This window comes from Notothenia rossii, assembly GCF_949606895.1.
Source record: "Notothenia rossii genome assembly, chromosome: 12".
Taxonomy (NCBI): domain Eukaryota; kingdom Metazoa; phylum Chordata; class Actinopteri; order Perciformes; family Nototheniidae; genus Notothenia; species Notothenia rossii.
In genome coordinates this window covers 20,426,891-20,450,607 of record NC_136911.1, presented here as the reverse complement: position 1 = coordinate 20,450,607, position 23,717 = coordinate 20,426,891, and the positions used below count along the sequence as shown (strand labels likewise).

Genomic DNA, 23,717 nt, shown 5'->3' with positions numbered 1-23,717 from the left:
CTCGAATTAAAAGGCTGGTGAAAGCGTTAACTGTGCAAAGATTAAATAAGGTGTTTGTTGTTGTTTTTTGGCTTACCCCCCTCGGTGTGTATCTTCTTGGCTCTCCGGTTGAAATACATCTTGAATGGTTGTCTGAGAGGCTGGGGAGATGTTTTCCAAGCCGGGGCATGCTCACGGTTCTCCGGCAGAGCAGGTGACCGCTGCTCCGGGTCCGGGCTGCGGCTCACTGGTCATTATTTCTCGGCTAGTCTGCGGAGGTAATGTTGCATAGAAGAGGACAGCTGCCATAGAGCGCCATAGAAGGGATGAAGAAGGTGCTACTTCCGTTTGCTGCTTTCAAAATAAAAGATGTTCGAATAAAGGTAAGATGAATGAGATATTTACATTTAATAAAGTTACCCTTATTAAAACAAATATGGTCTAACAAAAACAATGCCAAGGTCAGGCTTAAAAGCTTAACCGCCCATAGTAGAAGAAATTGTAATGATGATTTTTAACCTTTTTTTAAATTGTATTACCAAATCACTAGTTGCCCTGCGTCTCATCTGAAATCTTTATTTTGAAAAATCAACTGTCACACTTCCGCTCATGTGCTCTGTGGCTTGTTTAAGGTTTTGTTTCCCATTCAATTCATTCAATTGAGCCACGGGGCCGCGCATCGTATGATCAGATGCGAACGCGCGTACTGGACTCTGGGTACAGAGATTGAAGTACAACTGATGTAAATTAAATTGTATTTTATCACTCTATAAAAATGGATAACGTATGAAAAATAAATCGCGAAATACTCTCATATTGACCTTTATATGGAATGAACTGCTTTGGACGATATGGAAATATGGCTAAGAAAAGGAGATGTATTTTATACTTGCTCAATGTATCCTTTAGCACAAATGGGATGAGTTACCACAATCTAGTTTAACAGTAGTACCTGTAACGTTTTGTTAGAGAAAAGGTCCTAGGTAATTTAATTGACTCAGTCAAATAAACACTAAGCGACAAACTACACTGTAAAATCTAGCTAATGTTAGTTAACTTAAGTTTGCTATTATAAGCTATTAGCTATAGTTAGAGCTAATAATAGCTAACTAGCTATGTTAGCACGTTACTAGTCTGTCAATGTAGTGAGTATTGAACGAGGGATACATTTAGTTTAGAAATTAAAGTTGTCCTTTTTAAAATGAGCTATGAATTATTTCTTAAGTCAACAATTATCAAACTACTGCAGTTTACTTAAACATGGTGGACAAGAGAGTGCCAACGTAAAACCGTTAGGTTACCACTCAACCCATCGTCGACAGTTTAACGGCAATATCAATTCAAGCCACCAAAATGTACATTTTTACCCTTAAGTGAACAGTATCATCCACTTGCCCTTTGTTCAATTGTATAACAGAATTGTAAAAGCGAAATGGATAAATCAAAATAGCTCGTTGGTAGCTCGAGTTGATAAGGGCGATAATAAGGTAATAATAATAAGGCTGATAATAGCCGTTGATAAGGGTCGTGTGCAGACAAACAGTATACTCATTTAAACCAGATGTCCAAGCATAACAAAGCTGCATTTTATTCCATTGTCAAGGAGAAGAGAAGAAAACCCATGTCTTCATTGTATTACATAGTAACATATTTATCTTAACTGTTTTCTCTCATCACATTGTAACATAATAAGTATTTCAAAAGTTGATTTCCATCTTATTCAATAGGAACAGAATAACTATTCACTTCAATGGCCCCAACCTAATGTGTGTAAAGTGGAACAAAAGCCTAGAGAATCTGGGTTTACTGGGACACTGGCCCTTTCCTTCAGAACACAAACAAACTTGCATGCACACACAATTAAATCATACACATACTCACCTCTCATTCTTACATACAGCTGAATCCTTCCTAGAGATGTAGTGACATGTGATGTAGTATTTCCTGTGTACTGTTATTGATGTGCAAAAGGACCCTGGTGATAACACAAAGACTAGGAGATTGAGCTAAATAATTCACCTGTGCTACATTAATGCTAAAATGTGCACGTGTAATGTAAAGACCAACTGTAAAGAGTGTACAGAAATCACATTACTAACACTGCCTTATTCAGGCGTTGCACTCCAACAGAACATTTAATTTTGAGCCAAATCTAAAGCAGTTACTTGAAAGTTTAATTATTTTTCCAGCGCCTATCTCATCCCAAATGATCTGAGATTTTGCAAAACACTAAAAATCGACTTTCTTTCATACCATGATCAGAGTTTTTGCTCAATAGATGTATCAAGAGGCGCTTTCACACCGCAGTACTTTTGCCACAAAGGTTCATGAGAACTTAGTTCATCAGAACTCTTTAGTTCTGATGAACTAAATACAGATCGCGTTCACACCGGAATAAATCCCTGGGGGTGGATTAGGCAAATGAGGCCGCTGACGTCACTTCTTCTTCTGCTTTGGGTTCACTGGCAGGCCGCAAACAACTTCACGGCGTATACTGCCGCCCAAAATCCCCGGAGTTGGGGACTGGCTTCAGTAGAAGCAGCTGGGACTCCCAGCCGCTTCTACTGAAGCCGTCCGAGTAAATCGCCAGAACGCCGACACCTCCTCATCTCCACCGCTCCCATGTTTTATTTTGTGTTGCCATAAATTAGTCTCTCTGCGTTTCTGCACTGGGCTAATGCTAATGCGATGATAATAAAAATGGTTGTTTCACAACACTTTGAGTTTTACGGGGCGTGGTTTGCAATCCGCCCAGCCAATCAGAAATATAGCTCTTTTCTCACAAGAGAGCCGCATGAGAGTAACGGAAAAGCTGGTAAAAAGGTTCTCATTAACTCATTTTAGTTCCAGCTCTTTTTGATGTGAACGCGACATTTCGGAACTAAAGTGGGAAAAGTACTCCGGTCTGAACGCGGCCAAGTTCTCAATGCAATTTCAATGACACCGGTCCGTGGGCCAAGTATGAAACAGCAACAGGAACCAAGAGGAAACATTGATTTCAGGGTAAACAAGACTTTGTTTTTAAGTGCAGATGATAATCAGGCATTACAATGTAAACAACAATGAACAGCAAAACAAAGCATACCGTCTCTTCTCTCTGTATTGCACAACTCCTACTACATTTTGCATCTCTGAATTCCTGATTATCACATGCCTTCTGCATTTCATTTAAATTGTGCTGCTCATATTGGTAATGTTACTGACTCCAACATTTTAGTGACTGACTTCTATGGATAAAATCTGTATTGCAATTATATAGAATAAGTGTATTGAACGAGCTTAAACAGATATTACTAAAAGTACAGAATAAAACTTATTTCAAAATGAAATGCATAGCTCATACACATCCCAACAAATCATACATTTCTTAACCAGCTGTAAAGGGTCAACTTCAAATGGAGGACGAAGCTTTAAAATGGTGACTTAAAGAAAAAAGATTTCTGCTTACATTTTAAACAGTTGGCATGTGAGGAGCGGCTTGCTTTTAAACTCTTAAATACAAGCAGTGTCGAGTTATTTACAGCTTATACGGAATAAACCAAATCTAGAAGTGTTTTGTGGAGACCAGTTGTGACAAAGAGACGTCACATGTTTCAGACATTAAAGTGAGACTAATCAGCAGCGGCTACAGGAGCTCCTTAAGCATTATTTAATGCCATCCATTGACACAGGCGTCTTAAGCTTTGTGACAGAGACCAGTTAAACATAGGTCATAGGAAGATTAACTTAAACAGTAGGAAGTTGCTGAAAACAAAGTCTAAAAAAATAAAGTTTTGTTAATTCTCTGCATTTATAGTTTCTTTTTTTCTGCACTTTTGGTTCAACCTTCCCCACTTCAAACACAATTGATATTTTCAAAGAAAATTAACCATGAAAGCGCTATGTACATGCAAAGCCCACTTGGGTCTGCTCGGTTCAGCCAGCCAGGAACTTGGTAGTTGTGTTTGTGAGCATTAGGTCAGTCATGATGCACTGCGAGGATGGGCTGCCTGCAGATGGGGCAGGTGTTGTTTTCAGAGAGCCAGCGGTCGATGCAGTGGATGTGAAACTCATGGGAGCAGGGCAGGCGCCGCAGCTTGTTGCCCTGGGCATACTCATTGATGCAAACACTGCACGCTCTACCTATCTCCCCCTCCAGGTTGGCCTGACCATAGGTGCGTGTGACTAGATTGTCAATCTGCTCTTTGGTCAGGCCCCTAGGATGTTCGTCATCCTCCTCGTCATTGAGCAAGAAGAAGTGCGCCAGCCTCAGGATGGGTAGAGTACCGTTTTCTACCAGGTTGTTGGTGTCTCTGCTGGTCGCTCGTCCCTCTGTGGGGCTCACTACCGCTGCTCCCAGCCTGGCCTGCCCACCCTGTTCCTCCTCACTTCCCACCTGCCCCACCCTTTCCTGATCCACCCCACCTGTACCAACCTGGCCAGCTACGCTCTCATTCGTATGTAAACGAGTAGCTGGACCGGTGCTACTATTGGTAACACTAGCGTCTGCATGGCTAGGTGCAACAGTTTCAGAATCTGCCTCTGTCTCCATTAGGGAACTCAGCTCACCAAATCCGGTCATGATCTGGCGCAGGATGGAGCGCAGGGCGGTGGAGTTAGGCTCCCCCAGGCCAGTCTCACTGATGCGCCTCAGAGGAATCCGGATAGTGCTCACATAGGTGCGGATCCCCGCTCGCTCGGAGCGGGAGATGGTGCGCCTGAATCCACCACTGTCACTCTCAAATGTGACGGTATTCTCAGCCACCCTGGCGCGGGAACGCGTTCTGCTGGCGATGCTGTCCCGATCGCGGTTTTCACCAGGTCGGATCCTTCTAACCTGCAGGTCCAACATGATGGTGGGGTGACGCCGCACCGCTGAACTTCCAGCTCCCGCTGCATGCGATTCACTTTCACGTTCTCCTGTCTCTGCAGCTGGCTCAGATAGAACTGCAGGTTCTGCCACGGTCTCCACGGAAACAGAGCTTGTGCCACTGCCTGGCTCAGCAGTGTGGATGTTGGAGCCACCGACTCCACTGCTTAATGGTGGAGTGTTACCGGCAACAGGTATTATATGCATGGGGGAACGGCTGTGCCTCGAAAAGCGTCGAATTATCCCGCTCCCTGCTGCAGCTCTACGTGCACGGCCACGTGAACGAGTCCTACTGCCACGGGATTCGTGTCCATCTGCTGGAGACCCTGTCAGCGGTGACACACGGGGACAGTCTATAGAAGCAGACATACCATCACTGGCCTGCTCTACCCCTGCATTCACCCCTTGATGTTGCAAATGAGTAGTTTGATCAATAGGAGGGTTGGGAACACTAGGGGGAGGGGCTAAAGAGTGCAAAGTGGCACTTCTCCTCTGAGCAGCCGCTGGGGGGGCAGCTGGTGCAGGAAGTGAAGAGGGAATCATGGAAAGAGTGGTAGTGCTGCTGCGGGTACGGCGTGTCTGCATCCTCCGACTGAGGGCTGGGCGGGGGTTGCTGTACGGGACTAGCCTAGGTGTGGATAAAGGGCGAAAGTGAGAGAAAGTAGAAGCAGTGCGTATGGAGGGTGAGGTTGTGTTTGGGGCAGTCACTGGCAGCTCTGAAGAGTCCGTAGCATCATTATGCTCCCCCGGCTCTGGCTGATCATGGTTAATGTTGATCTCCAGGCTAAAGCGGAATTCTCCACTGTTAGGGTTGGTCCGGCTGACGGCACGCCATGTCTGGTTGCCACTCTGCCCACTGCGAGTAGCATTACCAGTGCGTCTGAAAGTGTTAAGCCACTCCAGTAATGAGTCACCGTTAGACGTTTCTGCTCCAGGCTCTGTGCCCCCTGTAAAAAAATACATATGGGTAAGACTGTAAACAAAAAATCCGAAAATCAGTTTCTCCTGTATTGGGAAACCCTTACAGAAATATTGATTTCAAATCTTTCAACATTATGCAAGATTATTATGAGATGTTTGTTGGCTTCTTTGTTAATCAATGATGATAAAACTCAAGTCCTATTGGATTAATAATAGGGAACGCAAAATAACAAAGATCAGATAAAGCTCAATTCCTCCTCCCTACCTGCTCCTCGTCTCCCTCCAGGCCCTCTCTCCTCTCTGTCACCGCTGCTGCCCTGCTGCTCTCCAGCATCAGCAGTCTGCGGACGCTGCTCAGTGAGGGGCTGAGACGACATGCGCTCTTTTGCGCCATCAAGACGGTGCCTAAGCTCCTCAGCAGTCACCTCCCCTGTGAAACATATGAACATGCGGGCTGTCAACAGCAAAGGGCCAAGAATAACTGTCCTATTGAGAGAGCGGATTATGATATCAAACAGTCACATATTGAATTATTTGTTATCTGCTGTTGCTGATGTAATCTAACATGACATAACAACATGTGTCCCTCCTCACCAGGTGTGCCCAGCAGGTTGCTGTCTCTCATTAGGCGGTACTCCTCTTCATTCAAGTCATTAATGAAGTGATAGTATGCCTCCTCCCGACGAAGACGCTCTGCTTGTCTACGCCGTTCATCTCCCCCACCAGGAGGGTCCATCACCGTGAAAAGTGCTGGCAGACAGAAGGGATTATCAGTAAGGCCTGGAATGTCCACTATAATATTCCACATCGCATCATAAAATAAGGGCTGAATTCACATGTTAAGCCTCTGCAATTCCACTGAGGAAGTGGGCATGCTCCTATGTCATTATAATATATTGTTGAGGCAAATTACTATTTGGGTTTCTTTTGGAAAGATAAAGAATATAACGTTTATCTGAGTTCTATATCGTTCACCTTGTTAACTAAATATTATAGCTAACATTGAACGCAGATTGGCGTTGTTTTAATAACTTAGCCATTCTATTATTCACTCCTGACTAATTTCTAGCCGAGGACGACATCCATTTTCTATCGAAAGACTCCACCAGCAAGGGAGCGAGGAAGGCTACAGTAATCTTGCTAATGTTTAGCACGAACAAAGTAGTATGTGGATAAATACTCCTTCATTCACTGTAAGGAACAGCCAATAAAGTTCCATTCAACAACGTAGTCTTCATGAGAGCTAATGTTAGCCAAGTTACAACAGCAGCTACGGAAGGCCATGTTGAAAGCAGGGGAATAAAGCAACAAAACTGGCGTTGTCATCCTGGTTAGCCACCAATCACAGGCCTAGTGTTAATGACGGACAGGCTCAGCGTCCAATCACTGCTCTGCTAAGGCGGGCCACGATAAAACTAAACGGAGGTCTCGTCCAAGTAAACGCAGGGCAAAGAAGACAAAGAATGTAGTCAGCTGTATGACATAAATAGACATCAAAACGGCCATGCCTGGCCATGACAAACTACGCAAAGACAACAGCCAGTTTTGTAGACACTTCCACATTCCAGACGTTTAAATGCGCAACGGTTTAGATGCTAAACGAATGTAGCATTTTAGCTCATCTAACGTTAGCGGATAGCAGAATAACTCCTAAGATATAAATGTGACAAACTGTTTTATGAACAAGTCAATGTAAGCGGAGCATAACACTCAACCATAGCATTGTTTTAGAAGAGATGTCAATGATGTAAAAAATAATTTACTACCTGACAAAGCAGCGATAATATGGACGGTTTGCTTTGCTGTCCCTTCTCTTTCAACCAAGATGGGACCAGTGGTGCTACACTAAAAACGTCCGTCAAACCCAACCTCCCTGGGTAGATTGGTTCCTATGTAACGCAGCAACTGCCAAAGATGTCTCATCTTGTTTTGTTAAAAAAAAATGGGTACACGGATTGTAACAACAATGACTAGAAGTATTATATAAAATACAGTTACTTTTTTTGTCAACCTGGAAGTTACTTTTTGTAAATTGCAATTTCGGTTTTTATCTTTAATATTTTATGTATGCCTCTTGATTAATATGTTGCTATGTTAGGCTCTTAACTTTTGCTATTTTAATGGAAATCTCCCCCTCGGACGGATAAAGTTGTTTATGATGTGATTCTGATAAACACCTTCTTTAGTTTCTTTCTCTGCTGCGTTTGCAGGGTTTGTCTTCACGACAGTTTTGCGACAGTGCCGTACAGAGTGAAGTCTCTCCAGATACCGGCTAAGGGAAACGCAGCAACAAGAGAAAGGAAAACATTTCAGTCTCGTTTTTTCCAACTTGGATTCTAACCGAACACCGTGCATCCCCTCCGGTAGGAACAATTTCACCGGAAAACTCCATACTGAAGTTGGGCTAGGGACGAGAGAAATCTACTGAACCGAGCTACTGTTGTAGCCTAGTTGCCTCCCAGAAGCGACGCTTTAAAAAGGGAAGGAGAATACACATTTTGCACAAACTGTGGGGAAAATGGACTATGATTTTAAAGTGAAGCTGACCGGTGAAAGAGAGCGCGTCGAGGACCTGTTTGAGTACGAGGGCTGCAAAGTGGGAAGAGGCACCTACGGTCATGTTTACAAGGCGAAGAGAAAAGATGGGTGAGTGGAAGAGCAGGCCTCTACCCCCCCCCCCCCCCCCTCCCTCTCCTAAATACAGTTAATGTCTGCTATATTCCTCGTATGCAATATATAAAGATATATGGGGATATTTATGGAGAGGGCAATAACCCTTTACTTGTACATTGGTCTTGCATCACAATCGTGCACAATTTCACTCCTATTCAGTTTCTTCGTGCACTATTTTTATTGTGGGTTTTTTCAACATTGAATTACTACTATTTTCCTCTTATGCAATATTTAAATAAATAAAGGGACATTTAATGCAATAACCCTTTTAGTTTTTGGATGCTAATGAGTCCTTTTGTGCATAAAAACACAAACATATGCTTCACTATTGTGATCTTTCCTTTTCAGTGATTCAAGACTAAAAGGCCTTATTGTCATGTACACAGCAATGAAGTCCGAGCGTCCTCCAACAATGCTACATAAATAGTGCAAGAAATAACAGAATATAAATAAATGGTCTTTTTCAAAGTAAATATCTTTACACTTAAACTCACATTCACTATCACGCAGTTTTAAAGAAGCAAACTTAAACTGGTTCTCATTATGCATTGCTAAATCTCGAAATAAACGAAGAAGAATTTGTTGGTAAAACCTCTTCTGCATTTCACTTGGCGGTGTATCAGAACTGAGTTAAAGATTCATTCTCTGCCACGGAGCTGCGGGTTAGGAAACACATGCTACAAACACTAGCCTCATCTTCCCTGTAGCATAAACTTATATTTGTGACCATGAAATATGGAAAATCTCACAAAATGTACGCAGAAACACTCAAGGAACCCTCTCCATCCATCCATCCATCTTCTCCCGCTTATCCGTGGTCGGGTCGTGGAGGTATCAGTTCCAGCAGAGAGCCCCAAACTTTCTTTTCCCTAGCCACATCAACCAGCTCTGACTGGGGGATCCCAAGGCGCTCCCAGGCCAGCGAAGAGATATAATCCCTCCACCTGGTCCTAGGTCTACCCCTCGGTCTCTTCCCAGCTGGACGAGCCTGGAACACCTCCCTAGGGAGGCGCCCAGGTGGCATCCTAACTAGGTGCGAGAACCACCTCAACTGGCTCCCTGGAACCCTCTCCATCCAAATGCATTTAATATCTATATTTTATGCAATATATAAAGGAATAAGGGGGCGACTTAATGCAATTACCCTATTGTCTGGATGCTTATGAAGCTTGTTGTGTATAGCAACTGCTTCACTATTGTGATTGTGGCTTCCCTTTTCTGTGATTCAAGATTCAATTCAAAGATTCAAACGCTTTATTTGCATATGCACATTAGCTTCAGTTATGGCAATGCAAATCTGAATCTTAAGACCCAGCCTCCTCCAACAATGCAACATAAGTATAGATAAGAAATAAAGCAAATAAGTGATGGTTATGAAGCATCTCTTTTGACCTGTTCCTTCACACAATCATAGGCAATATTTGAAATAGTAAATCAGAGCATTTGCGGTTGATGTGGTGAATTTAGGATGCAGCCGGTGCATGTAGAGGCACTTTTTAACATTGCCCTTTTGTGCCCATAACCTTCGTCTATATTCATTCCTTTTTGTGGAAAGTCCCTGGCTGCATCAAACTTTCTATACTCAGTGGTTCATGATCAGCACCTTAAACCTTAAGAAAACAAGCCGTATAAACCGTCTTAACTGTGTCTGGATCAGAGCTGGACTAGGCCCATTTCCATAGCTCGAGCACACAGAAGAGCCCCAAAGTGTTTAAAGATCTGAGTGTTGGCTTTAGGAGGCTGCTGCTTATGAGACTCTGTGAGCTGCAGCATTTGGATGGAGCCAGAGGAAGCACAAAGCATAAGATGATTTAGGCCAGCAGGAGGGAGGGGTTATAAGATTGTCCCACTCTTGACCTAACAATCAACATCAGCACCTCTGTTGTTTCCCCGACTCAGACTGCAAGGAATCTGGGTGTGACCCTAGATAACAAACTGTCCTTCACTGCAAACATCGCTGCTACAACCCGCTGCTGCAGATACACTCTTTACAACATCAGGAGAATACGTCCCCAGCTGACCCAGAAAGCGACGCAGGTTCTGGTCCAGGCTCTCGTCATCTCACGCCTAGACTACTGCAACTCCCTCCTGGCTGGTCTACCTGCATGTGCCATCCGACCTCTGCAGCTCATCCAGAATGCAGCGGCTCGTCTGGTCTTCAACCTTCCTAAATTCTCCCACACCACGCCGCTCCTCCGCTCCCTTCACTGGCTTCCAGTAACTGCTAGAATCCACTTCAAGACACTGGTACTTGCGTACCATGCTGTGAATGGATCTGGCCCTTCCTACATCCAGGACATGGTTAAACCGTACACCCCAGCACGTGCACTCCACTCTGCATCAGCCAAACAGCTCGCTGCACCCGCACTGCGAGGGGGACCCAAGTTCCCATCAGCAAAAACACGTGGGTTTGCTATCCTGGCTCCAAAATGGTGGAATGAGCTCCCCATTGAAATCAGGACAGCAGAAAGCTTACACATCTTCTTCAGACTGAAAACTCATCTCTTTGGACTCCACTTCGAGCGATAGAATTACTAACAAAGCACTTATATACTAATAAAGGACAGGCTTATCTAAAGCCAGTTGAGTAGCACTTGAAATGTTTGGCTCTATGAAACCTGATGTCCTTATATGATTATTTAGCTGTCGCTCTGGATGAAAGCCTCAGCTAAATGTAATGTAATAACCGATTCACTCAAATCCGAGCCAGTCCCAGTGCTCGGTTTGTCCCTCGCTGGCTGCCATACAGTGCCTGTTTCCTCTCCCCTTGTTTTGTTTGAGCGTCAGATGTAAGCTAGATTACACTAGGGCTGCTCAATTAATTGTATTTTAATCGCAATTACAATTATGGCTTGCAACGATTACAAAAACAACGTTATCGAAATAAATTCACAAAAAAAAAATTGTATTGGTTTTTCAGTTAAATTATACTTAAAGTTCAGGCTAATCAACTGTTAAAAACATACTGTTCAAAACAAATTTCTCCAATAAATTGATGTTTTCAAAGTAAATGAATAATAGTTTTTAATAAACGTGATATCATTTATTGACCCAAATAATCGAGATTGTCATTTTTGTCATCATCGAGCAGCCCTAGATTACACAAATCTGGATGTAATGCAGCTCGGCCTCTTCTCCCCCCTTCATGTTTCTGTGCAGTCGGCTCTCAGGGGCCACAGTCTGGTCTGGTGTTGATGTTGCTCTTCCTCTCTTTCTGTTTGCAGGAAGGATGATAAGGACTACGCCCTCAAGCAGATTGAAGGCACCGGCATCTCCATGTCAGCCTGCAGAGAGATCGCAGTAAGGCTTACTTTGTCCCTTTGCTTGGTCTCTGTTCAGCACACTCATGCCCTGCATAGGTGGCTTGATTTAATAACCTCCACAAAGTAGCTTGAGTCAGGTAAACAACAAACGTGAAACAGGACCATAGAAGAAGAACATTGACATTCTTGGGAAGAGAGAATATTTTATCGTCTTGCATTCAGTTGTACAGGTTGTGTCCACTCACAGTACATTCCCCACCTTTAGCCACTGGAACCATTATCAAGCACAAATAGGCTTTTTGTAAATCATGTTTTCTACCATGAGTGTCTGCATGTCCTCTAAGTGCATCTGTGTGTTGCAGCTGCTGCGGGAGCTGAAGCATCCCAACGTCATATCACTGCAGAAGGTGTTCCTGTCACATGCAGACCGAAAAGTCTGGCTGCTCTTTGACTACGCCGAACATGATCTCTGGGTAACACACACACACACACACACACACACTATATTACATATATTTTTCCACCCATGTTTGCCCTATTGCAGACAATGAATGCACATATTTTCCCCCCTAATTACAGAAAAATCTCTCCTGAAAGTTGAATAAACATGAACGCTACTCCCTCAGAAATGTAATGAAAGCAAAGCCAATAATATAAATAAAACCTCCACCACAACATTTACTTTTATGAATTTGCATTGCTTTTTCAACTGTTCTTTTCATGTGCGCATATACACCTCCTCTTATTCGATTAGATATTCAGTTCTGCCGATGTATAATTTCAAAGCCTATACAAATGGCATGTTGATATCATTGTGCGTCCCAAAAATATCCTGCATTATCCTGCCTATTGTTCATTGAATATGCCACGATGAGCGGGAATGCATAGTTTGGATATAATTACGTTTTAATGATGTCTTTAATAGTTTAGTCCAGGGGTCGGCAACCCCTGGCACGCGTGCCACCGTAACCAGTGGCACACTAGGAATAAGTGGAATAAGTGTGCAAAATATTTACATTTTATTTTCGGATCCTGAACGAGACCGTCGCCAGAGCGCGTCTCCCCGTTATCTGCAGGAGGAAGCCATGCACGCAACGCAGCCCCGCTCTCTTTAACTCCAGTCGACTTGCTGCCGCTTTCCTCCGTGGTGAAGTGCTGTCGGAGCGCCGGCACTTCAGAAATTGCAGTGGGCTACCCATAAGGAGCTGTACAAATGCTGCAGTTTTTGCGTGGCTGTGTCTTTAGTCGAAAGCCCAGTGGTGATCTGCTCATCTCTCATTGAATATAACATGCTACACGGGGGCGGACTGGCCATCTGTGTGTTCTGGGGAATCACAGAACGGACGGTCGTCATTATCATTATGCTGTTTAAAACCAATTATTTAAAAAAAATGTAAACGGCATCTGACAGGTGAAAGAGGTCCATACACTGCTTCCCCGCAGCAAGGCTCCCCCCGCCCTCCTGTTGACAGTTCACGAGCTCCCCCTCCCCCCCCATTTACAAATGCTCAGTTACTCATAGTGTTATGATGTCACTATCTCCCAGTTGTAAGGAAGGAAACTAAAACTGGTTCTCATTATGCATTGCTAAATCTCATTACAACGCATAACAAGAAGAATGTGTCGGTTACACTTGGCGGGGAATCAGAACTGAGTTATAGAGCCTTTCTGTGCCACATAGCTGCAACACTCACATTCCCCCCCCCCCCGAAGAAGTGGAAACACATGCAGCAAACATCAGCCTTATCTTGCCTGTAGCATACACTTACATATATGGTATATCCCCCACTTTAATGACTGTTATCTTGTCTTCCTGCAGCACATCATTAAGTTCCACAGAGCGTCCAAGGCCAACAAGAAGCCCCTGCAGCTGCCCAGAGGAATGGTGAAGTCCCTGCTCTACCAGATCCTGGACGGCATCCATTACCTGCACGCCAACTGGGTCCTCCACAGAGACCTCGTAAGAGAATTGAGGAGGGCATAGAGGGAGGGAAAATATTTTGGGAGAAGGGAAAAAAACACAGCAGTTTATAAAAGACTGGAACATGGTCACAGGGTAGAGAATTGGCCATGTGGTGTTGTATACATGTGCATGTGTTGAGTTATTGTTCCTAAATGTCTTAAATGTTATTGTGTGTTGATTAGTGAAGACATTTTACCACATTTAACCAAGATTAGTATGCATTTTCATTTTAACACCCTCTCTAGTTGTTTTAGTTCACAATGTTTTTACTTAAAAACTGAAACCTATTTCCAATTTTTGTAGATTTTGTGTTCTGAAGAAAGTGTTCCAGCTGGGCTTTTCTAGCTTTCTCACTGATTCTGTATTTTGTTCATCAAAATAATTATTCAAGAATAAATTCCCTCAGGTTTAAACAGATTTTACCAGAGTGAGATTGAAGAGGTAAGCCTGCTCTCCTGTGGGTCCATGTTATGTCCACAAGAGGGCAGCAACACAGTTTTAATAAGAAGAAGAATTGGGAGGGATGAAACCCTCTTTAATGGTCACACATGCAGAGCACACAGCGCCAGGGGAGCAATGGGGGGGAAGGGGGGTGTCCGGTGCCTTGCTCAAGGGCACCACGGCAGGGCAGGAGGTGAACTGGGACCTCTCCAAGTAGCAGTCCACACTCCATATTTAGGTGTGGGCGGGGACTTGAACCGACAACCCTACGGCTCACAGTCCAAGCCCCTACTGACTGAGCCACTGCCGGACTAACCACACACAGTACTGTAGCGTCTGAAGAAGCGTTTCATTCAGTCCCCTTAACCAAACCAGGATCAACACGATATGCTAGTAGTAGCTATAAAGCTCATCTTTGAATTATGGTATTAGTGAAAGCATGAGCTCTTTTTCTCTGTAAATGTTCAAAAATATCAGCATTGTTGAAGTCGATGTTGTATCTCTCTTTTCCACAGAAACCAGCTAACATTTTAGTGATGGGAGAAGGGCCAGAGAGGGGCAGAGTAAAGATTGGTGTGTACAATGTCTGCTGTTTTATTACAAACAATGTATCATTTGAGTTCTACTTTACTGACTGTAATGTGTGTTGTGCAGCGGACATGGGGTTTGCCCGCCTCTTCAATTCACCGCTGAAGCCTTTAGCCGATCTGGACCCTGTGGTGGTCACCTTCTGGTACCGAGCACCTGAACTGCTGCTGGGGGCTCGGCACTACACCAAAGCCATCGGTGAGGATTGTGCAAAACCATCCATCTGCACCTCTTCCCACACTTACAGCCACAAGTTAAATGATATTGAATTGCTCTTTCTTCAGATATCTGGGCGATTGGCTGCATCTTTGCAGAGCTGCTGACGTCCGAGCCCATATTCCACTGTCGCCAGGAAGACATCAAGACCAGTAACCCCTACCATCACGACCAACTCGACCGCATCTTCAACGTCATGGGCTTCCCTGCAGGTGAGGGGCAATTGCTGCCGGACTTAAGAAGGGAAATACGGAAAGTTTGCATAATAGAGCCGCTTTATCATTAATTACTTACTGTGAAGCTGGCAATTGAGCGGCCCGACCAAGCAAGGAGGCAGAACGTCCAAAAATACAACCCGGTGTGGGAATGAATTAACTCATACACATATGATATGGCACAGCGTCAATCTGCTGCTCCTGTGCGCACAGCCACCACAATACCAGCCTCCCAACAGACAGGGAAACAGAGCCTACATACACACCCACTAATCAACAATTAGACACAGGTGAGGGGAGAGCAATTAGACAAAGATGGGGGGGGAGGAGACAACACAGGGCACCAGGTGCACACAATCAACCGTAACAGACATGGGGAAAGGGGAACACTTTAACATAAAACCAACCAAACAAAGACAGACAAACTCAAACACAGACAGATGCACACACTACATACATTTAGCCACCAACAAAAACTACACAACTCGTAACGGAGGCCGAGATCTATGGCCCCAAAGATCACCTCTGTTACACATACTGATATCCTCGTTATATTGCAAATGCTAGCATAGCAAAGTGTTACAGTTTGCTTTTGAATAGTAAATGATGTGAAAGGAAATGTTTCCGTTCCTAGCAGAGGCAGATTATTTGCCGCCTGGTGTTTTTTCTTAAGGCAGCTCTGTGGTCTGTTGGCTCTGAAGACCACTCCACTCACAAGATATCTGAAGCCGAATCACAAACACAAACTTCTCCTTGCAGCGTTACATTTGGGCCTATATCTTCCAGTTCACTTAAGCTGCTGCTGATATGTTCCTTCTACCCTCTCTGCTGCTCTAGTTGTGTAATTCACTTCGCTTTCTGATGGTTTTGGTTTTGACTCTGCAGGACAATTAAGCCTTTCAAATCTGTTTTTAAATTCTATCAAAACATGCCAGAAACAGATCTTACCCTGTCAGTGAAAAACAAAACTCAAGCTGCTTTTGATGTAACAAGGAGATTGTTGTGGGGTAAATCGTAAGCATTAAAAAGATTGCAATCCAGACCCGGCAACCTAAATAATCTGCTCTTGGAGGGAGGAGGGAGGGAGGGTGTGACATGGTGTAATCCTGCCTTTCCTTCATTTGACAGATAAAGACTGGGAGGACATCAAAAAGATGCCAGAACACTCCACGCTGATGAAAGACTTTAGGAGGAACACGTGAGTGAGCACAGTAGCACTGTCCTACTTTTCACTGAGATCAGAAACAGAGCAAAGCAAAGTGCTATGTCTGCTGGCAAAAAGACAACCGTGTAATAAGTCCGCAAATGTGTTTCTTTTCCATCACAGATACACAAACTGCAGCCTCACAAAGTACATGGAAAAACATAAAGTGAAACCAGACAGCAAAGCATTCCACTTGGTGAGTGAAAATGCCTTGAGTTAGGGCGATTGCATGTCATTTGCATAATTAAAACGCACTATGCAATAAAGTTTGGTTCTCAATGACCAATGGAGCATGCTTTGTCATTATGCCGCCCGCTATTAACGGCTTCCTGTTTCTTTAAAGCTGCAGAAGCTGCTCACCATGGACCCCATCCGCAGAATCACATCAGAGCAGGCCATGCAGGACCCCTACTTTTTAGAGGAGCCCCTGCCGACTTCAGAGTGAGACACAGTACACACACACACACACACACACACACACACACACACACACACACACACACACACACACACACACACACACACACACACACACACACTGTATCAGAGTCCTTGGCTCGAGTCACATGACCCGAGGGATGCCGCCCCCCCACTGGTCCCTTAGCTAATTGGCTCGGAGCCTTTTGAATGAATGTTTGACGATTCTCTCTGCCGGTTTTCTCCAGTGTGTTTGCAGGCTGCCAGATCCCCTACCCCAAGAGGGAGTTCCTGACGGAGGAGGAGCCGGAGGACAAAGCAGAGAAAGTAAGAAATGTAATCAAAGCGCTTTCATTCCCTTCCAAACATACAAAATGGAATCATTGTAATAAAGACAGTCAAAAAATAACACATGCAGTCCAATGTTCTTTTGTCATTTTATACTAGAAAAACCAGCAGCAGCAACAGGGGAACAACCACACAAATGGGGCGGGGCACACAGGTAACCAAGACAACAGCCACACCCAGGGCCCGCCTCTGAAGAAAGTGCGAGTCGTCCCCCCCACCACTACCTCAGGTGGCCTCATCATGAACTCAGACTACCAGGTAGGGGTCTTCTCCGTCAACAGAAAATACACATTACTTTGTTTCTATTTAAGTCCTATTATACTGTACGTATTATTTTTCGGGTATATCTATATTTCTCTTATATTATTTAGTTTTTCTTACAATGTATCATCTTTAACTGTGTTTATATATGCACCATATACAACAAGGACAATTCCTCGTCTGTGTAAACCTACTTGGCAATAAACCTGTTTCTGATTCAAAATCTACATTTGCATTTTACCACAGTTGTGAGGGGCTGGAAAAGGCATGCAAGTGTTTGCTAAGTCCTTGAATTTGACCTTGGAAAAAGTGCAGGAGCCCTGTGCAAACTTAAGAGACCGAATCTAAGAGTGTTCTTTAATGTCTTCTTGTTTTCGTTCTCCTTCGTTTTGTTTTGCAGCGCTCCAATCCACACGCTGCCTACCAGAACCCTGGACCAAGCACATCACTGCCCCAAAGCAGCATGGGATACTCCTCGACCTCCCAGCAGCCGCCGCAGTACTCCCACCAGACCCACCGCTACTGAGACACCCCTCCCACACACACACACACACACACACATGCAATCATACACATATATACGCATACACAGCCCTCACCCTGCCCATCTGAAAGAATGTACTGAAGGATGTGGTGGGGATGTCCAAGGCAACAAACCCCCCCAACCTACGGAGGGCACTTTATCTGCAGCAGGCTGTTAGGTCAGCACTTCTTCAAGATAACACACACATTTCCCCGGTGTTAGAACATGACTTTTAGAGCAACACCTGCCGGGTGAAACACAAGGGGGAAGAGCGGCACTTTGGAGTCCAACCTGTTTCTGTTACCTGTCTTAATCAGACCAGCCGAGAGAAGATGGCTTGGTTTTTTTTTTGGGGGGGGACACACACACACACGTCTGCTGTGTCATCTCCTCCCCTCTTCTTCTTCACCTGTCTCCACACCCCCACCTTCCCCAGCCATTTACCTTCTTCCCGTTGGAGCTTGGATGAGACTAAGAGCTGCTATGTGACTGCCAGCGGTGACAGATTTCCTGTTCGACTGTCCTCCCGTCTGTCCTCCTGTCTATCTGTTTCATTTTGTGTGTGAGGGCTCAGCTGAGGACTGAACTGAGCTGCTGTGATGCATTCTGGGAGGATGTGGAGCCCCCACAACTGTGATGGTTTTTGTTCAGAAGGACAAAAAAAAAGATGACAACAAAATATTTTAGTAGTTAATTTAATCAGTTTTCATGGGTTTTGTTTTTAACGGCGAGTGTGTCTGAGCGCTCAGCTGCTGTACGCTGTGGGCTAGACGTACTACATGATGACAAAACCAACCAATCGCATGGAGGACGGCAGACGGGACATGCATTACTGTATTGTATTGAAATATTTTACATGAAGCAAGTATCCTGACAATAAAAGTGGAAACATTGATATAGATTGTTTGTACGTGGAAGAAGGAACTGAGTAATGCAAACTGTTTTCCTCTCGCACCGGCAATGACATCCTTTTTTTTGTTGCAATTCCTACTTCACAAAGCTAGAACTGCTTATTATTCCTCAATATTTCAGTTTGTCTTAATAGTTTGCAAGAAATGTGAATGCATTTGCTGGATGGTTTTTGTGATAATCTATACACTACACAGGAAGGCTCTCCATTTTTCAGACACCACAATGTCCTTTTCTTTCATTGACCCTTTGATATGTTGCAATCTAAGTTATTTTAAGACAGCAGGCTTTAAGCTACAGGGCTGCACCACTGCACCACGTCATTACACAGTCAGTCACATACATGTGTGTTTTGGCATTCATGGCTAAATCAATTATATATGTTAAACTGGCAGCTGTATAACAAATGCAGGCAGTAGCTTTCCCCCTTGTCCAGGAATATCAGTGCATTTTCAAAAATGAAAACTCCCTTTCTAGTGGACTCAACCCAGACTACTGTCTAGAGACTATTCTCTGCTCCCTTTCCCTGCTTAGATGTCTCCCATTCCCCTCTCGCTTTTTGTCTACAAACACACCTAGGAGAGTTAATATCGATGTATTGCAAGTTCTCTTTTTGAACCTTTTCCTGCAGGATGCTGACCAGCTATTTCATTCTGTTACACAATACTATACCAGCTCAGTCTCAGCATCACTGTATGGAGCATGTTTCTAAGCTCCTAAAAAAAACTCTAGCTCCCACTTCTCTGCCTTATCTAAATAGGTCTGCAAAATCCCCACAGGCTCAAGAAGATTTTAATATTTTTGACAAGGAATGGGACCTATCTTTTAGCGTAAAAAACAAACCCTAGTTAATCTCTTCAGCAACGCCCAACCGTAGCCCCGCCCCTTCCAATCGCAAACACTGCTTCCGAGCTGGGGAGTCTCCCTGTCACTCATTCGGTTTACGCGAGACCATTGGTTAATTCCAACGTCGATCATGTGTTAAATCCCCAGTCCGGTGATGTGATTGGTGAATGTAGCGCGGTGGGCGTGTCGTCGTCCTCAAAGGATTGTTTCCCCGGAGTGGCCAGACGGCTGGGGGACACAGGATGGAAGAGCTAATAGGAGTATCTAACGGGACATGCGGACGGGCTGATTTCTTCTAATATTTCAAGTGCTGGTGAGGGTCTTATTGTACTTTTTACAACCGCTAATGACAGCTTTTATGTTAATATTGAAATGTGTGTGGCAATCTCTGCTGAATGTAGTCTAATTGGTCCATAATAACTCGACCACTGGACGAGCTAACCGAGTGGTCAGTTAATACGGACCCCCGGTGAAGGATAATAAGCCGACTCTGGGTGACCAAAACCCTCCTTAAATAGTCAATATTCTCCCCGCTGCTGGTTCACTTTAGTGCCTTTTTTGAATCCATAATAGATATTGGGTTGTGATGTATCTCTGCAGAAAACGGCGGGTTGAAATTATGATTAAAACTGGCAGAAATTCCCGAGAACCGAGGGCGTAGGAGCAGATGTGGGTCAGTCCATCAGTAACGGGAAGCGGCGGTGCGGAACACTGATTGATCGTGGTTGCCATTAGTTCACGCGTGTGTGTGTGTGTGTGTGTGTGTGTGTGTGTGTGTGTGTGTGTGTGTGTGTGTGTGTGTGTGTGTGTGTGTGTGTGTGTGTGTGTGTGTGTGTGTGTGTGTGTGTGTGTGTGTGTGTGTGTGTGTGTGCGCGCGTGCATGTGTGTGTGTGAATCAGCATGTGGAGAGGACAGAAAGGGAGTGTGTGTGTACTGTGTATGTGTGTGTGAATTAGTCATTTTAAAACATCAAAAAGACTACAGTGTAATAACTTCACAATGACATTCATGTGGTGATAATTAGAGAATATTCTGATTGTCATAATGAAATCCACTAGCAAAAATATCATTAAAATCTTTCTGCAACTATTGAATATCAATTAATAGATTTTCCACGTTTTAGATTAGTAGATTATGGATTTATCAAATGGCAAAATGTATATTAAAACATAAAACTCAAGGTGGGAAGTAGTTATAGCATCAGCTTGAAATATATTAAATTGATGATGTCATGAGGAAAAATAGCAACTGTCAAGCATGTACTGTTTTAAATATCTGCTTATTGCACGTTTTAATACATGATATCCTCTTCTACAGAAATAATCAGCTATTTAGCCCCTTGTATCTCCATTAGGATTATAACCGTTTTGGGGTCGTGTTTGCATTAGGCCGGTATTTGGGTAAATTAATCCTGCAGATTTACTCAACAGATAATAGGATTGGGAGATCTGTTTGATGGAATTGAATATTTTCAGATATCAACAGAAAATATGGCAAATGTACGTAAAAAACACATAGTTGGTGTTCAAAATGTCAGTGTTAGTAAATGATAGATAGATAGTTACGATGAGCTAACAGTCAACCTTTCAAATGTTATTTTGCTGCTAACTGAAGGCTAAAGTTATTGTTAAACTGCCGAAAGGATTCGGTGGATAATATTACCCAGAGTGCCTCAGTGTTTCGCTACCCTGCCCTGAGTAGTATTGGGACGAGGTGAGGTTCCTGGACAGGCACGGTGTCACGGCAGAATCTTTTTTTTTGACGTCATATTTAGGGCAGTGTGACCTGACGTAATCCAGCCTGCATTATTCATCACATCAGAGCCTGCACACAAGAAGCTGTACCCGGCTCATGCATTCATAATGACTTGCCTTTCAGATTTTAATGGAGTTCTCTCATCTGTAGTAAAGGCCTGGCAGGGAGGAAGACCCTGAACCTGCATGTCACCCCTCTGAGGATCTACTGTAGTCTACATGCTGCTGATGTGACCTTTTAAAGGCTACCTGGTGTGTGTGTGTACATGTTTGGGTGCCTAACTGGGGTTGTATGAATTAACCATCCTAACACATGAGTGAGAATGTGTGTCGGCTAATACTCTCTGGTGTCTCTGGATTATGTCCGGGCTTTACTCTCCCCTCTCTTTCTCCCCCGTGTGAGTGAAGGAGCGTTCATTGCAAGAGGACTGGGGGCCTTAAAGAAGGTCGAAGACGAGGAGGAGGAAGAGGAGGGGGGAGGATGCATGGGAGAGCTATTGCTGTTGCCGTGTGAACGAAGCTCTATTGTCCCGGGAACCTTTCACAGTGGCTTCCCCGAGGTCCCTGTTCATACCCCTCCCCCACCCCGTACACCCTTTCTCCCTCACAAACACAAACACACACTTTTTCCCCCGACACAGCTTTTTCTCACACACTGTCTCACTTTTATCCCACTCGGTGACCCTCCACTTTCCCCTCATTTCTCACAAGCAGTCCTTCCTCCCTCCTTCTTCTTCTTCCTGCCCCCCCACCCCCCTTCACTTTCTCATTATTTCGCCTCATTGATGTGATGGTCATGCCAGCCAGACAGACAGTAAAAGCAAAAACATGCAATCTTCTCATTTGCATCCCCCCCCTCTTATATGAAGTAGCACAGTGTTTCTAAATGCTGAATTAAGAGGCCTGTAAGCCAAGCCTCATTGATGCATTCAGGGTCCTTTATGGCTGTGCATGATGGTGTCATTTAACCCTTTGTTTTCGCTTATTAGCGAGGGGCCGTTGGGGTTTGTAGGGGGTCGCTAGCTTAGATAACGGGGCCAGATGAGGACGCGGCTGGTGGGAATATGCGTTGGCGAACAGAAGTGTGTTTTCTCGTGCTGAGACACTGAGAGCACTGCTACTTGCTTCGTCTGTCGTCTGTGTTAGTGTAATGATGATGTAACCAGAGTACTCAGAGTCTTTACTTGAGTAAAAGCACTAATACCACACTGTAGAAACACTTCATTTCAACTAAAAGTACTGCATTAAGTAACATCATTAAGTAAAAGTATGTAAGAAGGATTAGGGAAATGTAGAAAACATCTCTAAAGATCTAAATCGAAAGCAGCAAATCTTCACATTTAAGAAGCTGGAACTGCCAACACATTTATTTTCTAATAATCTTTTCTATTAACACACTTTTAGTTACTTAAATATCATGTAGGATGGCTTAATCTATACCAAATTGTCATCATAATCATGTATTTTCCTAAGTATTGTGTGTCAAAATCAGGACATATAGAGTAACTACTAAATACATCCATTCATCTTCTCCTGGTTATCCGTGGTCGGGTCTCGGGGGTATCAGTTCCAGCAGAGAGCCCCAAACGTTCTTTTCCCTGGCCACATCAACCAGCTCTGACTGGGGGGTCCCAAGGCGCTCCCAGGCCAGCCAAGAGATATAATCCCTCCACCTGGTTCTAGGTCTACCCCTTGGTCTCCTCCCAGCTGGACGTGCCTGGAACACCTCCCTAGGGAGGCGCCCAGGTGGCATCCTAACTAGGTGGCATCCTAACTAGGTGCCCGAACCACTAAATACATCTTTAAAATAAATATAGTGGAGTCAAAAGTACAACATTTTTTTTCCAAAAAGAAGAGTAGAAGTATATAGTATAAAAGGAAAATACTCTACTAGTATAGCTCACTCTTTTGACTCTTGTTAGCCACTAAGAAGGTATACATATATATATATATGTGTTATTATTGTGTTATAAAACGTACTTCCCGTCTACTTTCTGTGATCATAAATGAATATCTGCAGGCTCCAACAAACATGGTTGTATTTCTAGTACCTGCCGTCTATTATTAGCTCCCTGTCACACTGCCAGAGCCCCCGTGTCTCTCCAACCTGCTTTTCTTTGAGTGACTTTTCATCTTTCTTTTGCACCAGAAGGAAAGTCTGGAACTGCAATCAGCATCAGTGCATCTAAAAACGTTTTGAGCGCGTTTCCATCTGCTGCTCGCTGCATTGTTCAGACAGGAAGCGGAGACAGGGAGGAAACAGGAGAACCAGGTCGAGGCGCACAAACAGGAAGCAGGAAGAGGTTCAGATAAGATGGCTGCTCTGATGCACCTAGGGAATGATCCT

General features: G+C 44.1%; 4 protein-coding genes across 11 annotated transcripts in view; 2 read left to right on the top strand and 2 right to left on the bottom strand.

The window, feature by feature from the left end:
* The window catches only part of atp8a2 (ATPase phospholipid transporting 8A2), a 56,600-nt gene extending 56,280 nt beyond the window's left edge, over positions 1–320 (bottom strand). For 2 of the 5 annotated variants that reach the window (XM_079661572.1, XM_079661574.1), the window contains exon 1: positions 77–320. In XM_079661572.1, coding sequence (XP_079517698.1) covers positions 77–119 — 43 coding nt within the window. In that variant the 5' untranslated portion in view covers positions 120–320. The remainder of the gene's footprint in view (positions 1–76) is intronic. The other 3 variants (XM_079661573.1, XM_079661575.1, XM_079661576.1) reach the window with 2 other exon arrangements.
* Positions 321–1,543: 1,223 nt separating this feature from the next.
* On the bottom strand, positions 1,544–7,652 carry rnf6 (ring finger protein (C3H2C3 type) 6). The gene is made up of 4 exons (XM_079661303.1): positions 7,516–7,652; positions 6,344–6,499; positions 6,015–6,179; positions 1,544–5,775 (listed from the first exon to the last, which is right to left on the bottom strand). The coding sequence occupies exons 2-4, from the start codon at positions 6,483–6,485 to the stop codon at positions 3,938–3,940; spliced, it is 2,145 nt and encodes a 714-aa protein (XP_079517429.1). The 5' UTR covers positions 6,486–6,499; positions 7,516–7,652; the 3' UTR covers positions 1,544–3,937.
* A 162-nt stretch (positions 7,653–7,814) lies between these two features.
* cdk8 (cyclin dependent kinase 8) lies at positions 7,815–18,756 on the top strand. 3 transcript variants are annotated; one of them, XR_013804352.1, is made up of 13 exons: positions 7,815–8,395; positions 11,647–11,722; positions 12,048–12,158; positions 13,505–13,645; positions 14,605–14,662; positions 14,744–14,875; positions 14,962–15,105; positions 16,237–16,306; positions 16,436–16,508; positions 16,656–16,753; positions 16,978–17,056; positions 17,148–17,335; positions 17,739–18,756. XR_013804352.1 is itself a non-coding variant. In XM_079661316.1 (13 exons), the coding sequence occupies exons 1-13, from the start codon at positions 8,268–8,270 to the stop codon at positions 17,862–17,864; spliced, it is 1,404 nt and encodes a 467-aa protein (XP_079517442.1). In that variant the 5' UTR covers positions 7,815–8,267; the 3' UTR covers positions 17,865–18,756. The 3 variants fall into 3 exon arrangements, 1 of the variants encoding a protein (XP_079517442.1); XR_013804353.1 differs by having other exon boundaries at positions 16,978–17,065; XM_079661316.1 differs by having other exon boundaries at positions 16,978–17,065; positions 17,177–17,335.
* Positions 18,757–19,779: 1,023 nt separating this feature from the next.
* wasf3b (WASP family member 3b) overlaps positions 19,780–23,717 on the top strand; it is a 13,046-nt gene continuing 9,108 nt past the window's right edge. Inside the window, exon 1 of one of the 2 annotated variants that reach the window (XM_079661313.1) lies at positions 19,780–19,929. The gene's annotated coding sequence lies outside the window, so the exon portion shown is untranslated. The remainder of the gene's footprint in view (positions 19,930–23,717) is intronic. The other variant, XM_079661314.1, reaches the window with a different exon arrangement.

Coding starts and splice junctions, on each gene's coding strand:
- cdk8 (XM_079661316.1), top strand. CDS start 8,268: ATGGACTATGATTTTAAAGTGAAGCTGACCGGTGAAAGAGAGCGCGTC. Junction 11,723..12,047: donor CAGCCTGCAGAGAGATCGCA/GTAAGGCTTACT, acceptor TGTGTGTTGCAG/CTGCTGCGGGAGCTGAAGCA. Junction 14,663..14,743: donor GAGGGGCAGAGTAAAGATTG/GTGTGTACAATG, acceptor TGTGTTGTGCAG/CGGACATGGGGTTTGCCCGC.
- rnf6 (XM_079661303.1), bottom strand. CDS start 6,485: ATGGACCCTCCTGGTGGGGGAGATGAACGGCGTAGACAAGCAGAGCGT. Junction 6,180..6,343: donor CAACCTGCTGGGCACACCTG/GTGAGGAGGGAC, acceptor TATGTTTCACAG/GGGAGGTGACTGCTGAGGAG. Junction 5,776..6,014: donor TGGAGGGAGACGAGGAGCAG/GTAGGGAGGAGG, acceptor ATTTTTTTACAG/GGGGCACAGAGCCTGGAGCA.